At 43.3% G+C, this 23,309-nt stretch overlaps 2 protein-coding genes across 21 annotated transcripts in view; one reads left to right on the top strand and one right to left on the bottom strand.

Moving 5' to 3' along the window:
- The window catches only part of fmn2b (formin 2b), a 205,305-nt gene that overhangs the window by 66,515 nt on the left and 115,481 nt on the right, over positions 1-23,309 (top strand). For 3 of the 4 annotated variants that reach the window (XM_061810172.1, XM_061810170.1, XM_061810171.1), the window contains exon 1: positions 18,746-19,036. The exons of the other annotated variant lie outside the window; for it this stretch is intronic. The gene's annotated coding sequence lies outside the window, so the exon portion shown is untranslated. Of the gene's footprint in view, positions 1-18,745; positions 19,037-23,309 lie in introns of those variants that run through there. 4 annotated transcript variants of the gene reach the window in all.
- The window catches only part of LOC133495489 (1-phosphatidylinositol 4,5-bisphosphate phosphodiesterase delta-3-A-like), an 89,381-nt gene that overhangs the window by 54,622 nt on the left and 11,450 nt on the right, over positions 1-23,309 (bottom strand). For 12 of the 17 annotated variants that reach the window (XM_061810203.1, XM_061810193.1, XM_061810194.1 and 9 more), the window contains one exon: positions 16,738-16,849. The exons of the other annotated variants lie outside the window; for them this stretch is intronic. In XM_061810203.1, coding sequence (XP_061666187.1) covers positions 16,738-16,800 — 63 coding nt within the window. In that variant the 5' untranslated portion in view covers positions 16,801-16,849. The remainder of the gene's footprint in view (positions 1-16,737; positions 16,850-23,309) is intronic. 17 annotated transcript variants of the gene reach the window in all.

The raw sequence follows: 23,309 nt of genomic DNA, 5'->3' as shown, positions 1-23,309 counted from the left end.
GCAAACCTGGTGAACAACTACAGGAAATGTTTGACCTCTGTAATTGCAAACAAAGGCTACTGTACCAAATATGAACATCGGTTTTCTCAAGTGTTGAAATACTTATTTGCAGCTGTATCACACAAATAAATACTTAAAAAAAATAATTCATTGTGATTTCTAGATTTTTCTTTTTAGATTATCTCTCTCACAGTGGACATGTATGTACGATGAAAATTCCAGACCCCTCCATGATTTCTAAGTGGGAGAACTTGCAATATAGCAGGGTTCAAATACTCATTTTCTTCACTGAATCATTCAGAGACCACCCAAGGAACTATAAAATGCAGTTTTCAAATGACAATACAATATATTTAGGAACAAAAAGAAACCCCTAACCCTAACCCTTGTGAAAATGTACTTCCCCCCTAAACCTAAAAACCAGTTGTGCTGCCCTTGGCAGCAATAACTGAAATCAAGCATCTGGTGTTGAGTCTTTCACATCTGTCTAAAGGAATTCTGTCCCACTCTTTGCAGAATTGCTTCAACTCTGCAATGTTGCAGGGTTTTCTCGGGTGAACATGCCGGCCACAGGATTAGAATCGTATTTTAATCTGGACTTTGACTCGAACACTTTTTTTTTTGTCTTTCAGACTACTGGTGTTTTCTGAAATTATTTTCCTGCTTGAATTTGAGGGCACAAACTGAAGGCGATATGTTCTCCTTCAGGATTTTCTGGTATACAGCAGAATTCATTGTTCCATCAATCACAGCAAGCTGTCCTGGTCCTGAGGCACCAAGACAGGCCCAGACCATCATACTGCCACCTCCATGCTTCACTGTTGGCATAATGTTTTTATCAAATGCTATGCCATTTTTAAGCCAGAGGTAACGGGGCACACACCTTCCAAAATGTCCAATTTTTGACTCATGAGTCCACAGAATGTTTCTCCAAAAGTCTTGGGGATCATCCGGATGAGACGAGCCTCTGTATTCTTTGGTGACACCATAGGGTTTTCCCCTGGGAACTCTGCCAAGGATGCCATTTTTGGCCAGTGTGTCTTTCTTATGGTGCAGTTATGAACACTAACCTGAAATTAGGTCAGGTCTTTAGATGTTGTTCCAGGGTGTTTTGTAACCTCCTGGATGAGTTGTTGCTTTCTGTCATATATCAAAATGTCACATCACAGTGGAGTAATTTTAGTTGGTCATCCACTCCTGAAAAGAGTTGCCACTGTTCCCAGTTTTCTCCTTTTGTGGATAATGGCTTTGACAGTGGTTCACTGGAGCCCCAAATTCTTGGAAATGGCTTCGTAATCTTTTCCAGACGGATGAATTTCAATCACGTATTTTCCGCATTTCTTTCGGTTCTTGAGACCTTGTAGGCTCCTTCACATTCTTGGACAGATTCTATTTAAAGGAAGACTCTCCCCAAAATTCATATGTATAATAGACCTTCCAATGTGAAGTAATATTATGATTACATATGTTTTGGACATTAATTGAAAAAAAAATAGAAAATAAAGAACATTTTTGAAATCCAAGCAAATGCTGGATATGTGCCAGCTTTCACAGCCAGACCCGGAAGAAACATCCTTGACGCCGACCCTGACTTCGCCGGTGCTTTGCATTACAGACCATTTCTTCCAGCTGATCGAAGATGCCGACGTGTTCTGCATCAAACTGCAATAAAACTGAGAACACACAAATTTGTCCTTCTTTAACCTCCTGTGGGGTCAACCTGACAAGATAAAGCTGTGGCCAACACAGTTGAAGCTCATACATCAGCCAGGGAAATTTGCACGCATCTAAACATTACTGGTTATTAGCCGCTGAAATATAGCCTCTCGTGCTGATACTGTATAAGCAACAACATACTTTATGAGGTGGCACGATGGAGCAGCTGTTCAATCTGTGTCTGCGTGTGTGTAACCTACCTCCTGCCCGTTGACAGCTGGGACAGGTTCCTGAACTCACGTGACCCTCATGCGGTTAAGTGGCTAAGAAAATGGATGGATGGATATCTACGTGTAATCATTTTAGGGAAGTCCCAATTTTTTTCTTGCATTTTATATTCCAGATATAAATAAACCATTCAATAGTCCTACGCCGTACTAAGAAAATAAGATCGCATTTTTTATAACTTTGGACATAGCCCGTAGCATTCATATAGTTCACATAGCATTCAAATAGCAATCACATAGGATTCCAAGACCGTTGAAAATGTGTACTCACCAATTTTCCACTGGATGTACAAGTGGTCCTTTCATCAAACTGTCATGGATCATCAGTAAATTGATATGTAACACGTCTTCGTCCAAACAGTGAAGAAAATAAGTATTTGAACACCTGTGGATAACTGTGGCATGAATAGAAACACTGAGCCCTCATCAACTAACTTTTGTGTGCTCCCATTCCTATTAGTTTACACAAAGTGTTCCTTTAAGTTATTTCTTAACCCAACAATTAGGGTGATAATAAGGTTTGGGTGTGGCTTGTGAAATTGAACTCACCTATCCCTAATTTGTTGTTAGTCACAGTGACTTTGTGATTTAAAGAGTGTGTGTGTGGGAAGGTAGGGGGCGGGGGCAATTACTTTGTCACAGATGATCAGAAAGTTTGGTATTTTTTGTATCTTAATAAATTGAATTGTCATTTGAAAACTTCATTTTGTATTCCCTTGGGTTATGTCTGAGTGATATTAAAATTGTTTTGAAACCTTTTTGTGTTATAGATATGCAAAAAAAAAAAAGAAATCTGGAAGGGGACAAATACATTTTCACAGCACTGTAGGTCAGAGTTCGATGATCGACTTTGTGGTGGATTCATCGGCCTATTAACCATTTGTCTTAGCCACTCGGGTAAAGAGAGTAGTGAGCTGGCTCTGATGATGCGAGAAATGCCGGTCTGACGTGACAAGCCCAAAAGTATTGTGGTCAGCTGGGAACCAGATGAGGGGGTTGGGGCATCTGAGTCAGATGCCTCCTGGACAAAGGATGGATGGATACACATTGCAGAGGAAACTGCTTGGACTGCTCAAAATGAAGTAAATCAACATGGAATGAAAAAACATGTGATCAGGGTGAGGTGAATCTTGGTGAATCTTGGTGAATCAGGCTCATCGTGTCCATGTCATGTCCTGGTCCAATGTGGCCCTTCACCTTGAACTGGTTTACCTCGGGATATCCTGATAACCTACTTGAGCTCCGATAATGAATTGGACATTGAAGTCTATCCACCCTCTAAAGGTGTAATTCCCTGCTTATTGTTGATGGTCAACATTTGTAAGAACGTACTGGACATGTTCACGTCCATCTTTGTACAATTTTAATCTATGCTTAAGGGAAAAACCAACATCACAAAAACATGCATGATTTGTTCCTGACAGTGACCTATCATTGTTCTGGTTCAAAGCTTGTAACTTTTTTCAAAAGTAGTCAAGTGGAATATTTCAGATGTTGGAGTAATTATTGAGCAGTAATCCACAGGGTATTATTATACCAAAAAGTTTGGCATGCCCTATAATCTCAATGTTTGATCTTTTTTTTTTTTTGGATCAGCTGCCATTCAAGATTTAAATAAAACTTGTCAAGTCTGTAATTAAGACCCAGCCTTCCCCTTTCCCACATTTCAGGAGAATGTAAGAAGCTGTGTGCCCACAGAGAGCAGAAGGTACCAATTACACTTAACCAAAATAGACATGACAACCATCCATTCCCAACACTAGCTATCCTGTTCACGGTCACAGGGCACTGGAGCCCGTTTCAGCTGACTTCAGGCGAAAGGAAGACGACACTCTGAAATGGTCACCAGTCAATCACATGTCACAGATAGATAAGAACAACCATTCGCACCGTCACTGAGTGGGAACTGAACACACACTGGACCCACCAAAGTCAGCCAAGTGTACGATGACATCAGTGACTTTAGACATAATCTTATGGAGCGTGACATTTAAAGGATTCAAAGAATGAGTCAACATAGTCTATTCCATTTTACAAACCCAAATAGAGGGAGCGCTGCAGAAGTCTCATAGCTCTACGATGGTGACATAGAAAATGGGAATGCACCAGTTGGATCGTAAACAGAACTACAACTTCAAAAGTAAATCTGTTTTCACACTCATCCACACTTTACATATTTATGAGTCACTCTTACTCAGCGCTGTTTGCAGGGCTAAAATGGACTTTGGATTGACCAAGAGTCACAGTGATGATTATGCAATGTTTTTCTTTTATCCTGCCCTGCGATTGGCTGGCAGGGTACTCTTGCTGATAGTGCTCTCATTACGTTTAAAGCTCAGGTGAACATTTTCTCTATGATTTTACAACAAAAAAGATGTTCCATTCTGTTCTGTGCAGACGGTGTTTACAGACAAAACGTATATATCTTGGACTTTTGTCACTGTTGTAGAAAAAAACTTCAACAACATAAACAGACGGCCAAGATTTGACAACGTTTTGTTACTGTTGTCATCTTCAATTTTGTGTGTCCTTTATTTCCAACCCTGACATGAATGTGAATACGATAAACATTGATGAACAACTAAGAACAAGGTGAATCTTGGACAGGTGGATATTGCAATTCAACCATTGCAAAGTCATCTGAAGCTCAAAGCCCATCATGTTTAATAATATATATGATTAAAGGTAATTTGGGCAAAATTTTTAGAATATATCCATCCATTTTCTTAGCCGCTTATCCTGACAAGGGTCGCAGGGAGTGCTGGAGCCTATCCCAGCTATCAACGGGCAGGAGGGAGGGTACACTCTGAACTGGTTGCCAGCCAATCGCAGGGCACATTGAGACTAACAGTCACACTCACAATCACACCTGTGTCCAATTAATGTTGCATGTTTTTGGGATGTGGGAGGAAACTTGAGTGCCCGGAGGAAGCCCATGCAGACATAGGGAGAACATGCGAACTCCACACAGGCGGGTCCGAGATGGAACCCGGGACCTCAGAACTGTGAAGCCAATGCTTTCCAGCTGAGCCATCGTGCCACCTTTTAGAATATAATTGGAACAAATGATGAGAAATTTTGTACATAAAACTGTTTGCCATTAACATGAATTAGTATGAAGAAGTAGCTCTTGGTGACAAAAAGGTTGTGACCACTGATATACTGCTCACAGATGCTGATTATCTAAATAAGGGTGAGGGTACCATTTGTTGTACTGTATTCCTGGTCTCATTTCTGAACTTTTCTGTGATTATTATTTTTATTATTATTATTATTATTGTGCCCCTCCTCGAGCCGTCACCCTATCGTGGTGGAGGGGTTTGTGTGTCCCAATGATCCTAGGAGCTAAGTTGTCTGGGGATTCATGCCCCTGGTAGGGTCACCCATGGCAAAAAGGTCCTAGGTGAGGAACCAGACAAAGTACGAGTCCAAAACCCCTATGACGAGTACAAAAATCTTGGTTTCCCTTGCCCGGACGCGGGTCACCGGGGCGCTACCTGCACCTGCACCCATGGCGCTCGGCCGGACACAGCCTGAAAGGGTAACATGGGGCCCCCTTCCCATGGGCTCACTACCTGTGAGAGGGGCCATAGGGGTCGGGTGCGATGTGAGCTGGGTGGTAGCCAAAAGCGGGGACCTTGGTGATGCAATGCCCGGCTACAGAAACAAGCTCTAAAGACATGGAATGTCACCTCTTTGGCAGGGAAGGAGCTCGAGTTGGTGCGTGAGGTCAAGAAGTTCCGATTAGATATATTCGGACTCGCCTCCATGCAATCGCTAGGGCTCTGGCACCACTCCTCTTGAGAGAGATTGGACTCTGTTCCACTCTGGAGTTGCCCACGGGGAGAGACGCCGAGCAGGTGTGGGTATACTTATTGCCCCCCGACTTGGGGACTGTACGTTGGGGTTGGGGTGTATGAGAGGGTAGCCTCCCTCCACCTGCAGGTAGGGGGACGGGTCCTGACTGTTGTTTGTGCCTATGCATTAAACAGCAGTTTAGAGTACCCACCCTTTTTGGAGCCCTTAGAAAGAGTGCTGGAGAGCGCCTCCTCTGGGGACTCCATCATTCTGCTGGGGGACTTCAATGCCCACGTGGGCAATGATAGTGAGACCTGGAAGGGCGTTATTGGGGAAAAACGAGCACCCCACATCAGAACCCTAGTGGTGTTCTGTTCCTGGACTTCTGTGCTCATCATGGATTGTCCATAACGAACATCATGTTCAGTTCAAGGGTGATCAGGTGTCCACCTGCCAACAGGACACCCTAGGTTGCAGTTCGATGATCGGCTCTGTGGTCGTGTCGTTGGACTTGCGACTGCATGTCTTTGTCACTCAGGTGAAGAGAGAGGCGGAGCTGTCAATTGATCACCACCTGGTGGTGAGTTGGCTCCGATGGTGGGGGAAGATGCCGATCTGACATGGCAGGCCCAAACGTATTGTAAGGGTCTCCTGGGAACGGCGGGCAAATTCCCCTGTCAGAAGGAATTTTAACTCCCACCTCCGAAAGAACTTTGCTCACATCCAGGAGGAGGTGGGGGACATTGAGTCCAAGTGGACAATGTTACGTGCCTCTATTGCTCAGGCGGCCAACCGGAGCTGTGCCAGTAAGGAGGTCGGTGCCTGTCGTGGCGGCAACCCGCGAACACGCTGGTGGACACCAACAGTGAGGGATGCTGTCAAGATTAAGAAGGAGTCCTACTGGGCATTCTTGGCCTGTGAGATTGCAGAGGCAGCTGATAGATACTGGCCGGCCAAGCGGAATGCAGCTTTGGTGGTCACTGAGGCAAAAACCCAGGCATGGAAGGAGTTCAGTGAGGCCATGGAGAACGACTTCAGGACGGCTTCGAGGAAATTCTAGTCCAAGTCCGGCGAATGCAGGAGGGGGAAGCAGTGCACTGTCAACACTGTGTATAGCGGGGATGGGGCGCTCCTGACCTCAACTCGGGATTTTGTGAGTCGGTGGTGAGAATACTTCGAAGACCTCCTTAATTCCACCAACACACTTTCCCATAAGGAAGCTAAGTCTGGATGCTTTGATTGGGACTCTTCTGTCTTTGGGGTTGGGGTCACTGAGGTGGTTAAAAAGCTCCTTTGTGGCAGGGTCCCGGGGGTGGATTAGATCTGCCCAGAATTCCTAAAGGCTCATGATATTGTGGGGCTGTCCTGGTTGACATGCCCCTGCAACATTACGTGGACATCGGGGACATTGCCTCTGGACTGGCAGACTGGGGTGGTGGTCCCCCTTTTCAAGAAGGGTGATGGAAGGGTGTGTTGCAACTATAGGGGGACCACACTCCTTATCCTCCCTGGTAAGGTCTATTCAGGGGTGCTGGAGAAGAGGGTCCATCGGGAAGCCGAATCTCGGATTTAGAAGGGGCAATGTGGTTTTTGTCCTGGCTGTGGGACAGTGGACCAGCTCTCCACCCTCGGCAGAATCCTGAGAGTGCATGGGAGTTCGCCCAACCAGTCTATATGTGTTTTGTAGACTTGGAGAAGGCGTTCAACCGTGTCCCTCAGGGAGTCCTGTGGGAGGTTCTTTGGGAGTATGGGGTACCGAACCCCCTGATACAAGCTGTTCGGTCCCTGTACAACCGCTGTCAACGTTTGGTCTGCATTGCCGGCAATAAGTTGGACTTGTTTCCGGTGAGAGTTGGACTCCGCCAAGGCTCCCCTTTGTCACTAATTTTGTTCAGAATTTTTATGGACAGAATTTCTAGGTGCTGCCGAGCAGTAGAGTGTGTCTGGTTTGGTGGCCTCAGCATCATATCTCTGCTCCTTGCAGATGATGTGGTTCTGTTGGCTTCATCAAGACGTGAGCTCCAGCTCTCCCTGGAGCGGTTCGCAGCCAAGTGTGAAGCAGATGGAATGAGAATCAGCACCTCCAAATCTGAGACCATGGTCCTCAGTCTGAAAAGGGTGGCCTGCCCTCTCCGGTTTGGAGATGAGATCCTGCCCCAAGTGAAGGAGTTCAAGTATTTCAAATCCCGGCCTCCTTCTTTGTGTGGAGTTTGCATGTTCTCCCCGTGCCTGTGTGGGTTTTCTCCGGGCACTTCAGATTCCTCCCACATCCCAAAAACATGCATTCATTGCAGACTATAAATTGCCCCGAAGTGTGATTGTGAGTGCGATTGTCTGTGATTGCTGGTCAACCAGGTCAGGCTGTACCCCGCCTCCTGTCCAATGACAGCTGGGTTAGGCTGGGCTCCAGCACTCTGGCAAACTTTGAAAATGGATAGATGGATGAATGGATGAATTATTATTATTATAACTGACTCAAATTCCTATTTAATAGTAGTTTTGTTCAGCTTACGCTTTAGTTTTTTCCCTATGGCTTTCAAGAGCTTCTGGGTCACTGATGTTGCGGTACACAGCCTTGGCTTTGGTGCGGGCAGCATGGGATCAATTCCTGCTCTGTGATGGTATCAATATTTGCAACTCGACTGACTGTTGACCAATTCAGGTTGTAGTTTGCCTTTGGCCAAAGCTGGGATAGCCACCATGGCAATCCCGTGATCCTTGTGAGGATACGCTGCTTGGATCATGGACATGGATTTTCAAGCGATTTTCATTGAAGCACTTTTGTTTTTCTGTACTTTTTCTTTCCTTTGTTTTTTTTCTTTTGTCATGGGTGTGGTCATCCCTTTGCCTCGTACGCACCTGCTCATATGAGCACCCTACCTATCGATGCTTTGTCTGCCCTAATTACACCATGCATATATACCTCGTGTCTCTTCTGTGTGTTGCCAGTTCGCCGTACCTTGTCTTCACGTTCCTACATTACATGTTCCATGTCAATGACTCAAAGAAAGCTGAGACCCTGCATTGTTTTTTGGACCTTGCATTTTGCCTCATGTTTTTGGAAACTGTTGTCTTTTTGGACTGCCTGTATGTGTACCAACTTCTTCTTTTTAGTCGGCTTTTCCTGTTAGGGGTTTCCACAGTCCGTCATCTTTTTTCCACATAAGCCTATCTCCTCCATCTTCCTCTCTAATCCCAACTGCCCTGTGGTCTTCCCTCATAACATATCTTTGGTCTTCCTCCTGCTATTTTGCCACACAGCTCCTTCCTCAGCACCTTTCTACCTATATACTCACTCTCTCGCCTCTGGACATGTCCTAACCGTCGAAGTCTGCTCTCTCAAACCTTGTCTCCAAAACAACTAACTTTGGCTGCCCCTCGAAGAGCTAATTTCTAATCCTATTCAACCTCCTCACTCCTGGAGAGAACCTCACCATCTTCATTTCTGCTACTTCCAGCTCTGCTTCCTGTTATCTCTTCAGTGCCACCATCTCTATAATCTGTACATCATGGTTGGCCACACCACTGTTTTACAAACTTTGCCCTTCATCCTAGCAGAGACTCTTCTGTCACAAAACACACCAGACTCCTTCTGCCAGCTTTTCCAGACTGCTTGGACCCGATTCTTCACTTCCTCACCATTGCTCTGTATTGTTGACCCCAAGTAATTAAAGTCGTCCACCCTCAATTTTTGTTCTCCCTGGAGCCTCCATCTTCCCCCTCCACCCCTTCTCATTCACACACAAACGCTCTGTTTTACTTTGGCTAATCTTCATTCCTCTCCTTTCCAGTGCATGGCTCCATCTTTCTAATTGTTCCTTCACCTGATCCCTGCTTTCACTACATATCACGATGTCATCTGTGAATATCATGATACAAAGGGATTTCAATCTAACCTCATCTGTCAGCCTATCCATTACCACAGCAAACAGGAAGGGGCTCAGAGCTGATCCCTGATGCAGTCTCACGTTTACCTTAAACCCTGTCACACCTAGAGCACACCCCACAAATGTTGTGCCGCCCTCATACATGTCCTGAACTATTCTGACACATTTCTCCCCCACACCAGACATACGGATGCAGTATCACAGTTCCTCTCTTGGTACTCTGTCATACGCTTTCTCTAGATCAGAATCAGAATCAGGTTGAATGGGCAAGTGTGTAACAACACAAGGACTTTATATCTGGCAGTCAGTGTGCCCCAGTACAAAATTCAGGAACGTGCTGAGAGTGTAAAAGATCTAGACATGGCATTGGGAGAATCCAAAATGGAACAAGCCCTTGGGGTACAATGGTGCATTGGCTCAGATAAGTTCTATTTTAAAGTGAAGGTAAAAGAACATTCCTTTACCAGAACAGGAGTCTTGTCAGTGCAGGTCTCGATTTTTGACACTCTTAGATTTGTTCCACCTGTCATTCTGAAAGGTAATTCAATTCTGTTGAGGATGTGTTAAGACAAGTTAGGGTGGGATGAGCCACTTCCTGATGACCTCAAGCCTAATTGGGAAATATTGTTGTAAGACCTCAAGAATATTTCCTCAGTTTAGCTATCAAGGCAATAAATACCACTGGCAGCTAATGAAAGAGTAAGAAAACTCTAAAAAGTAAAAAAAAAAACGGTTACTGTGACAAAACACTAGGTAGCAAAGAGACACACACCACAAAGCCATCTTATCTGGAAAGATCCATACACAAGACAGTCCTATTGCTTGAAGCTAAGGACATATATCCATCCATTTTCTTAGCCGCTTATCCTCACAAAGCTCACGGGAGTGCTGGAACATATCCCAGTGACCATCACACCTAGGGGCAATATAGAGTGTCCAAATAATGTTGCATGTTTATGGGATGTAGGAGGAAGTCGGAGAGCCGGAGAAAACATACGCAGCACGGGGAGAACATGCAAACTCCACACAGACGGGTCCGGAATTGAACCTGGGACCTCAGAACTCTGAAGCCAATGCTTTCCAGCTGAGCCACCATGCCGCCTGAATAGCTGTACTGGTTCTGTATTGTTATGGTTTTCTTTTTTTCTTTTGAAGACAAGTGTGTTTATTTGTGGGATTTTGTTAAGCTAATGACAACCTTGTTGATCACGTTGCATGATGGTGGAAGTGTAACTGCAGCACAGGGAGTTGACTTTTATCGTGATATCTGCCCTTTTATTTTTTAAAGTAAACAAACATTATGCTCAGAAATGAAACTGTCCAACAAAGTGTTGCAGTTATTCTGTCCATTTACAGTAGTTGTATGGTGTCAAAGAAATAAAACATCTGTAGAAGGAACTGGACTCTGATGAAAGATAGTAGATCCCTAAAGACACAATTTAGTTCCTTCTGACATTCTCTGTACTTTTCCACAACCATCCTCAAGGCAAATAATGCATCTGTGGTACTCTTTCGAGGCATGAAAACATATTGTTGCTCGCAGATACTTCTGTTCTGAGCCGAGCCTCCACTACTCTTTCCCATAACTACCTTGTATGGCTCATCAACTTTATTCATCTATAGTTCCCACAGCTCCGCATATCGCCTTTGTTCTCAAAAATCGGAACTAGCACACTTTACTCTTGTCACCCGCTAGTATTCTGTTGAAGAAGTTGGTCAAAAACTCCACAACCACCTCCCTGAATTGCTTCCATACCTCCACAGGTATGTTATCGGGACCAACTGCCTTTCCATTTTTCATACCCTTCAGTGCCTTTATAACGTCCCCCTTACTAAACATTGCCACTTCCTGGTCCTTCACACTTGCCTTTTCCACTCTTCCTTCTCTCTCATTTTCTTCAGTCAACAACTTCTCAAAGTATTCCTTCCATCTATTTAACACACGACCGGCACCAGTCAACACATTTCCACCTCTATCCTTAATCACCCTTACCTGCTGCACATCCTTCCCATCTCTATCCCACTGTCTGGCCAACCTGTAGAGATCTTTCTCTCCCTCTTTAGTATCCAACCTGGTGTACGTCGTCATATGCTTCTTGTTTCGTCTTTGTCACCTCTACCTTTGCCCTACGTCACATCTCTATGTATTCCTTTCGCCTCTCCTCAGTCCTCTCATTGTCCTATCTTTTTGCTAACCTCTTTCCTTGTGTGGCTTCCTGTATTTTGCGGTTCCACCACCTTGTCTCCCTCTCTCCTTTCCTACCAGAAGACACAAAGTACTCTACTGCCTGTCTCTCTGATCACCTTGGCTGAAGTAGTCCAATCTTCCGGGAACTTCTCCTGTCCATCGAGAGCCTGTCTCACCTTTTTACGAAAGGCCGCACAACAGTCTTCCTTTCTCAGCTTTCACCACATGGTTCTCTTGCCTTCCTTTGTCTTCTTAATCTTCCTCCCCACCACCAGTCATCCCACACACCACCATTCTATGTTGTTGAGCTACAATCTCCCCTACCACTACCTTGCAGTCAGTAACCTCCTTCAGATGACATCGTCTGCACAAAATGTAATCCATCTGCATGCTTCGACAAGAGCTCCACTCTTGTAGGTCACACTATGTTCCTGCCTCTTCTGTAAAAAAAAGTGTTCACTACTGCCATTTCCATCATTTTGATGGAAAAAGTAAATAAAAGCATGGATGAACTTCTCATGGTCTGTTTGACACATACAAGCCTTTACTCAAAATATTTTCTTCAGATGGTAAAAGTCAGTTTTAGTCGTTGATTTAATATGACTGTTGAAGGTCAGGTCGGAATGTATCGGAACACCAAGGTTTCGGACTTGGTCTTTGCTTTTTAAAGATTGTGTGAAGCCACGCATTTATGAACATCCATCCATCCATCCATCCATCCATCCAACTTCTACTACGTTTCTGAGTCAGGTCGTGGGGGAAGTAGCAGCAGGGATACCCAGACTTCCCTTTCCCCAGCAACTTTTTGCAGCTCTTTCGTAGAGATCCCGAGGCATTCCCAGGCCAGCCAAGACACATAGTCTCTCTAGCGTGTCCTGGGTCGTCCCCGAGACCTCTTTCTAGTGGGATGTGCCCGGAAAACCTCACCAGGGAGGCGTCCGGGAGGTATCCGTATCAGATGCCCCAGTCACCTCATCTGCCTCCTCTCAATGCGGAGGAGCAGTGGCTTGACAATGAGCCCCTACCGGATGGATGACAGACCTTCTCACCCTATCTCTAAGGGAGAGCCTGGATACCCTGCAGAGGAAACTCATTTCGGCCGCTTGTATCCAGGATCTTGTTCTTTCAGTCATGACCCAGAGCTCAGGACTAAAGGTGAGAGTAGGAACATATATCGACTGGTATCGGCTTAGCCTCTTCTTCACCACAACGGACTGATACAAAGTCCATATCACTGCAGACGCTTCACTGAACTGCCTGTTGATGTCCCGCTCCATTATTCCCTCACTTGTGAACAGGACCCCAAGATACTTGAACTCCACCACTTGGGGAAGCGCCTCATCCCTGACCCAGAGAGGGCACGCCACCCTTTTCCAGCTAAGGACCATAGTCTCAGATTTGGAGTTGCTTATTCTCATCCCAGATTCCCCTGTCAGAATGAATTTCAACTCCCATCACCGAAAGAACCTTGCTCATGTTCCGGGAGAGGCAAGGGACATTGATTCTGCGTGGACAATGTTCCGCACCTCCATTGCTGAGGCAGCCGATTGGAGCTGTGCCCGTGAGGTGGTCGGTACCTGTCGTAGTGGCAATCCCCAAACAGGTTGGTGGACACCAACAGTGAGGGATTCCGTCAAGCTGAAGAAGGACTCCTGCCAGGCATTTCTGTGGCAGCTGATAGGTACCGGCTGGCCAAGTAGAATGCAGGTTCAGTGGTTGCTGAGGCAAAAACCTGGACGTCGGAGGAGTTCGATGAGGCCATGGAAAACGACTTCAAGACGGCTTGAGGAAATTCTTGTCTGTGTATTGCTGCAAAAAAAATGTTACATCCTTGACAGCTGCATCACCAACTTTTGTCGTTTCTCTTTGTAAATCAAATGTCTATGTTTTGCATTGATTTATCTTTTTTCTTGCTCTTCACCATAGCGACCGTCCATGGCCTCTCACTCGGTATTCAGGTGGCCTGAGGCGCAGGCCTTCCAGATTCCTCGGTAATCTACTGCTGTTGTGACCTCCCTTTTAGATGCCTCAAATCTTTGGGCTTTGCTCCCATTCCAAGGAGAATTGTTCCAACATCCATTATTGATTATACTGTGCACATTTGTCCTTGTTGTTTAGCTCAGTGCCTGTTTGTTAGCACACCTCTGCTCACCATTTTGAGACATTGTTAGAGTGGTTTTATTCCCCAACTGTCCTTTCATCTCCACATACACTTATAGACAGTGTATCTTCGTTTCTAGAACTGACACTCTGCAGTAGTCCATTATAATCCTCAATTGAAAAGGGAGGCATCTTGACAGCTAATCTTGTTGCTAACATCAGGCTTGTGTTAAATAGCATGAAGCTTTCATGTAAAATGAGAGGGTATTGGAAAATATTGAAATATGTCAACAGCCTTGGCTAGTTAGCTCATTCTACAGTGGAGGAGTCCCGAGTCCCCCATCGCGTTATCCGAAATAAAGTGTTAATAAGTTGGGTGGAACGGCAGGACAGTAGCAAAGCAGGGAGCTCACAGTTCTGAGCACCGGGTTCAAACACCAGCCTTGCCTGTGTGGAGTTTGCATGTTTTGCCCGTGCCTGTGTGGCTTCTCTCCCACATCCCATAAACATGCGTCCATTGGGGACTCTAAATCGCCCATAGGTGATATTGTGAGTGCGACTGTTGTCTGTCTGTATGTGCCCCACGAGTGGTTGGCAACCTGTGCGGGGTGTACCCCGCTTCCTGTCCAATGATAGCTGGGATAGGCTCCAGCACTGCCGTGACCCTTGTGAGGATAAGCGGGTCAGAAAATGGATGGATGGATGGATGGATGGATTGTTAAGTTGAAGAGCACAAAAAGTGCTCAAAGATACAAACATTTCTATATAAGTGGATAAATGCTATATTTGGCGATAGCTTATGAAACACAAACCCTGTCAATCACTGAGATCAACTAACTCAGGTCAAATAGTGAAGCGTCGAGTCCAAAGCAAACATGGTGAAACAGCATTTACATATTATGCTGTATGAAAATGGAGTATGTTGCCAACAGAGTTGAAGTGAGCCCCAAGTGTGAATGTTTTCAAATCGAGGTTAAAATGTTTTTTTTTTTCTCATGAGGATTTCCACTTTTCAATGATATAATACTGTTTTGGCGGCACGGTGGCACAACTGGTAAAGCATTGGCCTCTCAGTTCTGAGGTCCCAGGTTCAGTGGAGTGGAGTTTGGATGTTCTCTCCGTGCCTGTGTGGGTTTCCTAACACACACTCCGGTTCCCTCCCACATTCCAAAAACATACTCTAAATTGCCCCTAGGTGTGATTGTGAGTGCGGCTGTTTGTCTCAATGTGCCCTGCGATTGGCTGGCAACCAGTTCAGGATGTACCCCGCCTCCTGCCCGTTGACAGCTGGGATAGGCTCCAGCACATAAGCAGTGAAGAAAATGGATGGATGGATGATACTGTTTTAGTTGTAGTTTTATTTTAAAATCTCTTTCTTACTTTGTTTCAATGCTTTTAATGATGTAAAGCACATTGAGCTAGCTTTTGTATGAAATGTGCCATACAAATACATTTGCTTTGCTTTGTTATTCTACACTCCAAAGTGAGCATTCTCAATTAGTTCTGCCTAGTTTTTAATACAACGTATTTTCACAACAATAAGGCACAACGTACTAAAAGACGCAATCTCAGTTACAGGTGAGGCACAGTGAGGCACTATTGCACCTTTATTTTTGTAATCAGAAAAACAGGCTTACACTTTTTTTTCCCCCACGACCACCAATGAAAGCAAGTCACCAGTCAACACGCCATCGTCATGCTCTCACACCAAACCAAAATCATTTCACCCCAGCAAACACAACAGCACAACCAGCAGACAACAAAACAACCAGAACGATGACAAATAATTAACTAGCACAAAACATGCATTTCAAACATTATTTACCTACATGTTTATCACCCCAAAGCATGCTGAGAGCACATCCAGCCTCCAAGTGACGCTAAAACGCGCTAGCTGAAAACATACGGTAGCATGCATGCACACTATTTAAAAAGGCAGCGGGAGCAAAACTGAGTTCCGTTGTACTTTATAGAAGTGTTTAACAATGTAAACAGTAAGTTTTGTTGTACTTTATTGAAGTATTTAACAATGTACGCACTCAAGTAATTTTTTGATATTTTTGATTCTCATCCACACGTCCACCTCATCTTCTGTATCCGAAATGAAAAGCTGGGCAAGTACGTGACTTTTGCGCAATGAGATTATCTGATCTTTACACAGGAATACGTATTCAATTAGTTCTTATTTCCGTTTAGTCCAGCTACTTCTTACACTCTTCATCCACGCCACTCGTAACTTCACTTTGAACACCCTGTTTCCACCAATGTCCAGCAAATAGGGTTCCTTTGTCAAGCCTCCCGGAATAATGGCAAGCTGCGAGTTCATATTTGCTGTGCTTAACTGATCGCTTGTTGTTTTAACTATGCTTTGTAAGCATATCTCAGTTGGTGCCATTATCGGGGGTCCCGAGCATAAGTAATGTTGATTTGCACAAAAGTTCCTGGCATTATATACCTGCTTATATACCTTTCGCATCAACTGTCACACCCAGACTTCCCCCTTTAACGTCTGCATACTGTCCTCTCACACATCCGCTTTTCCTCTATATAAGAAGCGTATGGATAGCAAATGCTCCCAGTCGGTTACAGATTTTGGAACTCAGCACACACATAAAGTGCTGTGCATTATAAGACTCCCGGTCCATTTTGGAGAAAATTTCAGACTTTTAAGTGCGCCTTATGGTCGTGAAAATACGGTAATTTAAATTTAATCATACTTCATGAGGTAATTCAACTTACACTCTGAAAAATCGCAGTTATTTTCAGTACAAATCAATTCAGTAAAGGAATACAATTTATCATAAAAATGCAAAACACTTACAGGATTGCTGCTTCTTGGCTTTACTGAAAGTTTTGTGGGACTGGCACCAAATTGTGACACCATCTTCAAGCAGTTTCAGAGTACGTGGCTTCTGCCAATGAGATGATCTGACCTTTACACAGGAATAATTAATCAATTAGTTATTATTTCTGTTTGGACCATCTTCTTACACTCTTCATCCATCCATTTTCTTTACTGCTTTTTCATTGATGGTGATGGTGGACAAAGAACTAAATGATATTCCTGCTGACAGCTAACTGATCAGACAACAATTCTGTCACATTTTACTGGCAGGGGCAATTTGTTTTTTTAATTTGTATATTGGACTGTGGCACAAAATTATTCATGATAACCCACGCAAGCGTAAAAGGAAATATGATCAATACAAAATCTGTTTTCATCCTGAATTCCAGATTAACTGGCATAACTGCAGTGCTGACGTTTATTTTCCCGTCAGGCAGAGCTTGGCGAAGTGCCATTTTTGCAGTTGATACATTTTGCCAAATGAATTTCATTGGATACAATGGGACGGCATAGTCGTGCAGCTCTAAAGCGTTGGCTTCACAGTTCTGAAGGTCAGGGTTCAATCCCGCCCTCGCCAGTGTGGTGTTTGTATGTTCTCCCTGTGCCTGCGTGAGGTTTCTCTCGGCTCTCTGGTTTCCTCCCACATCTCCAAAACATGCAATGATAATTGGACTTTCTGAATTGCCCCAAGGTGTGATTGTGAATGCAACTGTTGTCTGTCTCCATGTGTCGTGCAACCAGTTCAGGGTGTACCCTGTCTTCTGCCCGTTGACAGCTGGGATAGTCTTCAGCTCTCCCAAAATCCTTGTGAGGATAAACGGCCAAGAAAATGGATGGATAGATAGATAAGATGGTGATGACATTGAATAGGTAACAAAGGACTGTGGGCAGTCAGTCTTTTATTGAAGTCCCTGAGTTTAATGAGAACAGAATATAGCCAATCAAGAAATTGCCCTGACTCCATCCATCCTTTTTGTGAACTGCTTCTCCTCACTAATTGTGCGGGCGTGCTGCAGCCTATCCCAAATATCTTCACGCGAGAGGCAGGGTACACCCTGAATTGGTCACCAATCGCTGCTCATATAAAAAGAAAATCACATTTACACTCATGTTCAAACAATGGGCAATTTAGAGTCTTCAAACTTGCCACATGTGTTTTTGAGATGTTGGAGAAAACTGGAATACCCAGAGAAAACCTACACAGGGGAGAAAATGCAAACTCCAAAGACCTGAACAATGGGCCTCACAACTGTGAGGCAGATGTGCTAACCAGTCCCCCACCATGCCACCTGCACTGACTGACTCAGCAAAAAGAAAAAAAAAACCTTCACATCCACACCCTAAAAACATGCAAGTTAAGTTAATTGGAGACTCTAAATCCCCTCTAAGTGTGTACCTGAGTGTGAATACTTGTCCATTTATGTGTGCCCTGCGATTGGCAGGCAACCAGTTCAGGGTGTACCCCGCCTACTCCCCGAAGATAGCTGTGATAGGCTCCAGCACTCCCACAACCAAGACAATGGTTGGATGGATGGATAAACTTGGGTTCCGCAGAAAGCAAGACATATTTTCCAAAGCAAATAATTTTTTTGAGAACATCGCAATCTCACAAGGCTCTGGCAACCCCTGGAAACAGTTTTTGCCCAATTTTGTATGTGTATGTGTTAGGGTTGTTGTGAATATATTTATTATGTATTCTTTTTATCACAGGTACATTTAGCCTGTATAGTGTCATCCTTGCTTCGAATAGTCTTGTTCACAGGACGAACTCCTTACCCACAAATGCAACAGTATCTTCCTAGAAGTGGCCAAGGACAACTCCATCATAACCAAAGAATGCTCTAAATCATCATCGTACGATGTGCCACATCATCATCCTAGAATGCACCTTTGTTCATTTCTTCTGCTCACCCCTCCTTTTGACCTTGTCTGTTTTCTAATTAAAAAAAAAAAAAAAAAAGAGAGAGTACGTGAGAGACTGGTTCAGAACGTGTTTGGAGACTGTAACTGGCCTGTCTCTCACGTCCTCCTGATCAGAAGAAAGACGACTTCTTGTCCGTTATTTGTGCAACTATTCCAGCAAGTTAGGTGATAAACCTAACATTTTCTTGGTCCGTCGAGCCGGATTCCAAGATACCTGAGGATCCTAGCTTCAGAGTCGACCTCCAGGAAGACCGTGGCCACGGCAACACAGACCCTTTAGGGGACTGGTCCTCGAACTCTCTAACTGGGATCTGAGGGTTGACGGAAATCCAACTGACAAGAAGACGTCTTGGTAAGAACAATTTTCTTACCAATCTGCACAAAGGTGCGTCGCAGTCTACATGAACGTAACGTGTTGGAAATACAGTTAAATTCGACATAGCGAGGGCGGACTCGTCTGTATACGTTACAGTTAAATTCCGTGTAACGAGGCCGGACTCGTGTACGTACTTAAATCGTACTTAAACTCCGTGGAAAATAAAATACAGTCTGTATAAAATAACATCTAATAAAACTGCAGTATAAACCATGTGTGATTGTGTAAATGAGTGTTTGAGAGACAGGATTGGAAGTGACGACTTGTTTGGATGCAAAGGTAAGATTCCTCCGCCCTTCTGGGTAAAAGCCTGAGGAATACCAAACAAGAGTATTTAACAGTCACCCTGTCTAATATAAAAACACCAACCGTAGTAGACGATAGGTGTAGTGGGTTGGCTCCAAATTCACAAAATGGGGAAAAATATTGGTAAACAAAAGGAAAGGGACAATTTAACTTGCAAGTATTGGAAAATTGTCGAAATACAATGCCCAGATAAGATAAAACATATAGGTAATTGGATTACAAAAGACAATTACGCTGGCCATCTTATATCGCAAAAAATAATCCATCTGAGAGACGACATAAAGTGTAGACATAAAGGTGACCTTATTAAAATGGCCAAAGATGGGTATGACGATGCCCAATGGTGGTTACAGGTAGCGAAGACAAGAGAGGAAGGAGTTCAGAGAAGGAAAGAACAAGCAAGTCGTCAGAAAGATTTGATGTTCCATAAACAGGAAGATGATGAGACAGGACCAGTGTTGAGGACATTGAAGGCTGCAGAACAGGAAAAATTAGTTGAAAAAAGTACACAGATTAGAAAACCAACCACACCCCTCTACCCTGACTTACATGACCACACAGAATGACTTGATCAGACGGAACTGAAATGGTCGTAAAGACTGGGAAGACTACTATCTCCCGCGCAGACTGCTGCACAAATGAACAATTTATTACCAAGTTAGGCGACTTGTAACCAAGGATCTAAATAATCAATCCTGACACACAAAATGGCGCTGACCTGACTATTTCGTGTAGAGGACTTGGACTATGGGCGATGTTAAAGGCTGTGGAAGATATTACTTGACATGAATCAATTTGTAGAAGACATGGAAAATTTGAAAATTCAGAGAGCAACCCAGCGTTTTACAAATAGAGCAAATTACACTAAAATAGGAGAAGAAAAACAAAAAATAATGAGCCTTTTGAAGAATACAGAGTGAAAATGATAACTGTATTCAAGATTTACAGTGGCCTGCAGGAAGATGGAGAATAGGCCATTTCAATAGCAGTTGACATGCTCTCCATGCAGGTTCAAAAGACACAAATTACAGCTGGGTTAACAAACATTACATTGGCCTGATTACTGACACATAGGAGGAATGTCTCCATGTGGAGGACATTCTGAAAGATAAAAAGAAACAAACAAGCTACAACTTTTATGGGAAAGACACTGCTACAACAAGCAGAACATTTCCTAACAGAACAAGAGGATAAGATAAATGAAGACTTTCTTAATGTAACAATGTGGTCCAAAAAAAAAAACTCCAGGCCCAGAGTTTCATTATGAAAACAAACTCAATAAATACACTCCAGAAAAAAGAAGAGAAAAAATAAATAAATAACAGTTGATTATCTGCACACAGATAATCTGGGGACGGCAGACAAGGTTCACACTCCCACAGGCGTTGGAACAGACGCTTAATGTTGCCACATGTGTCATTGTTTAAACCATATGACACACACTCAGAGTGGTTGTGAAGTTTCGTAAAAAGAGACCAAACAGCAACTAATTTTAAACTAGATGAGGAAATTTTGAAAAGTGCAGGTTAGTGCAGGCTGTCACCTTCATCAAAAGTGACGCGTTATCAACTCTTACCTCTTAACAGAGGAAGAGGAAAAACATTTTTAAAAGAAGTCTCAGAATGCATATGGTCAATAGGACTATCAGATGTGGGACTCATTTGGGGAGCGCAACCTATACAAATTAGACCAAAAACAGAATATCAACTATTTATGAAACATCCATCAAAGCCAGATGCAATTTGGGGAGCGCAACCTATACAAATTAGAGCAAAAACAGAATATCAACTATTTATGAAACATCCATCAAAGCCAGATGCATTAGATGGCATAAAACCAGTTATTGAGTCATTAGTTAGTGCAGTGGTAATAATTGAATGTCCAGACTCTCCCTGCAATACAAAAAAAAAAGGCACCACCATCAGGAGGTTGGCGAACGGTTCAAGACACCAAGCAGTAAATGCTGCTGTTAACGCAGCGAGCACCTTGTGTCCCAGACAAACATACACATTGCTGAATCAATTAAGACGAGATACAAAAGTTTTTACAGTAATGGATTGCATTTGAAGGCAAAAATATACATTTACCAGGTTACCTCAAGTATACTGTGAAAGGCCAACAATTTATTCACAAGTTATGACAGCTACTATGTCCACATTTTAACTATCAAGTGGCAATTAAATTCTACTTCATAAAGATGGTGTTTTGGTTGCATCACCCCACAAGGAAACTTGCAAAGTGATACAATAGCATTGTTAAAACATTCAGCACAGGAGGGACACAAGGTTAGCAAGAACAAGTTAACAGCAAGATAAGAGCTTAGGACACAACCTTTTAGTGCGACAAGAACAATTTTAGATGATAGAATAAAAAGTTGTACATAATGTACCAAAACCACAAACAATCGATGCCACAATAACTGCACCTTTGTCCAAATTAATGTATGAGGAAGACCTCAAAATGATATAATTGTTAAAATGGACAGAAGAATCAGAACAAATTTTCTGTGAGATAAAGAAGGAACTAGTGTCAGATTATAGCAAATCCTTTATGTAGATACTAGATTGTAAAGGTCATTTTATGACCTCAGTTTTAGTGCAACATAGAGACTCAGCGTAAATTTGCATTACCCCAGTATGTAAGAGCAATTATTGTGACATCTATTGCTGTAGAAACAAGTTCAACCATAGTTTCGTTCCATCCTCTGATTCTAAAGAGTAACACATGCAGTCACTGCACTGCGTACTGAGACAAAAAACCAATGTCGAACCCAGCAACAATTTTTACCACGTCATGAGAAAGTCATGAGGATGGTGCAAAACGTGATTGTCAAAGGTTAGCAGAAATAGGAGCCAAAAGGAGAAGTGGCCTGAGAAATCAGCTTTTAGAAAGAAGTGCTATTTGTAGATGGTTCATCAATGAAAATACATGGTATAGACAGCCAAGATGCATTTGGAACAGTGCATGTTTTTGCGCAGCACGGGAAGAAAAAAAATAGGGAGATGAATTCATCCACAGCCAAAGTAACACATGCGAGTTGATTTAGTTAGTTGATTTAATTATTGCGATGCAAATGCAAAAAAATTGTTACTGTATGCAAATGCTTCACACATACATCAAAGAAAGATATGATTTCATTGGGAAATGCTTTTGCTGATAGAATACTAAAGGAAGCTCCATTAAAAAAAAAAAAAAGATACATGACAAATTTAGATAAAGGACACGTTAAGTACGTATGTGCAAGTAGAATGGTGCTGAGGATGTGCTGAGGGAGGACATGAAGACACCGGGTGTTAGAGAGGAGGATCCACGAGATGGGCTTAGATGGAAAAAGATTACATGCTGTGACAACCCCTAACGGGACAAGCCGAAAGGAAAAGAAGAAGTACAACATTACAAAAAGACATCTGTGTATGACCAAACAACAAACCTATCCTATAAATAGGCGGCCATTTTGAGCTACAGGTATGATTTTGTCACATATCTCAAACAGGAGGGATATGAGTCTATACAATCAATATTACACAATTTATGGATTCAATTTTTATTCAAAAAAAAAAAATGTAGGACATGTTTGACATGTGCAAGACATAATCCACAAGGTGATTTGAGCCAATGTAGAGGACGGTTCCTTACACCACAATATCTGTTTTCAAAAACTATCCATGGGTCTATTGAATTAAAAGTGAGGGGGAAAAAAAGGGTTTGGTCATTATAGATGCCTTTTCAAAATGGATAGAACTCTTTCGAACCGAACATGCCAACAGCTTTAAAAATAGGAGTAAGGAATACTTGAGTTAATTTGTCTCATTCTAAGAAGGTTTTTGATTTTGAAAACATTGTTAATACCAAAGACTAAATTGTTTGTTGACCATTTGTAAGATAGCTGTTCTCATTCCCACTGCCAAAGTCGCTGTAGTCCGGTTACAAAGGGGGTCGTGGT

Source organism: Syngnathoides biaculeatus, chromosome 22 (assembly GCF_019802595.1).
Source record: "Syngnathoides biaculeatus isolate LvHL_M chromosome 22, ASM1980259v1, whole genome shotgun sequence".
In the NCBI taxonomy this organism is placed as follows: domain Eukaryota; kingdom Metazoa; phylum Chordata; class Actinopteri; order Syngnathiformes; family Syngnathidae; genus Syngnathoides; species Syngnathoides biaculeatus.
The sequence above is the reverse complement of the archived record's forward strand: the minus strand, read 5'-3'. Positions and strand labels throughout refer to the sequence as shown.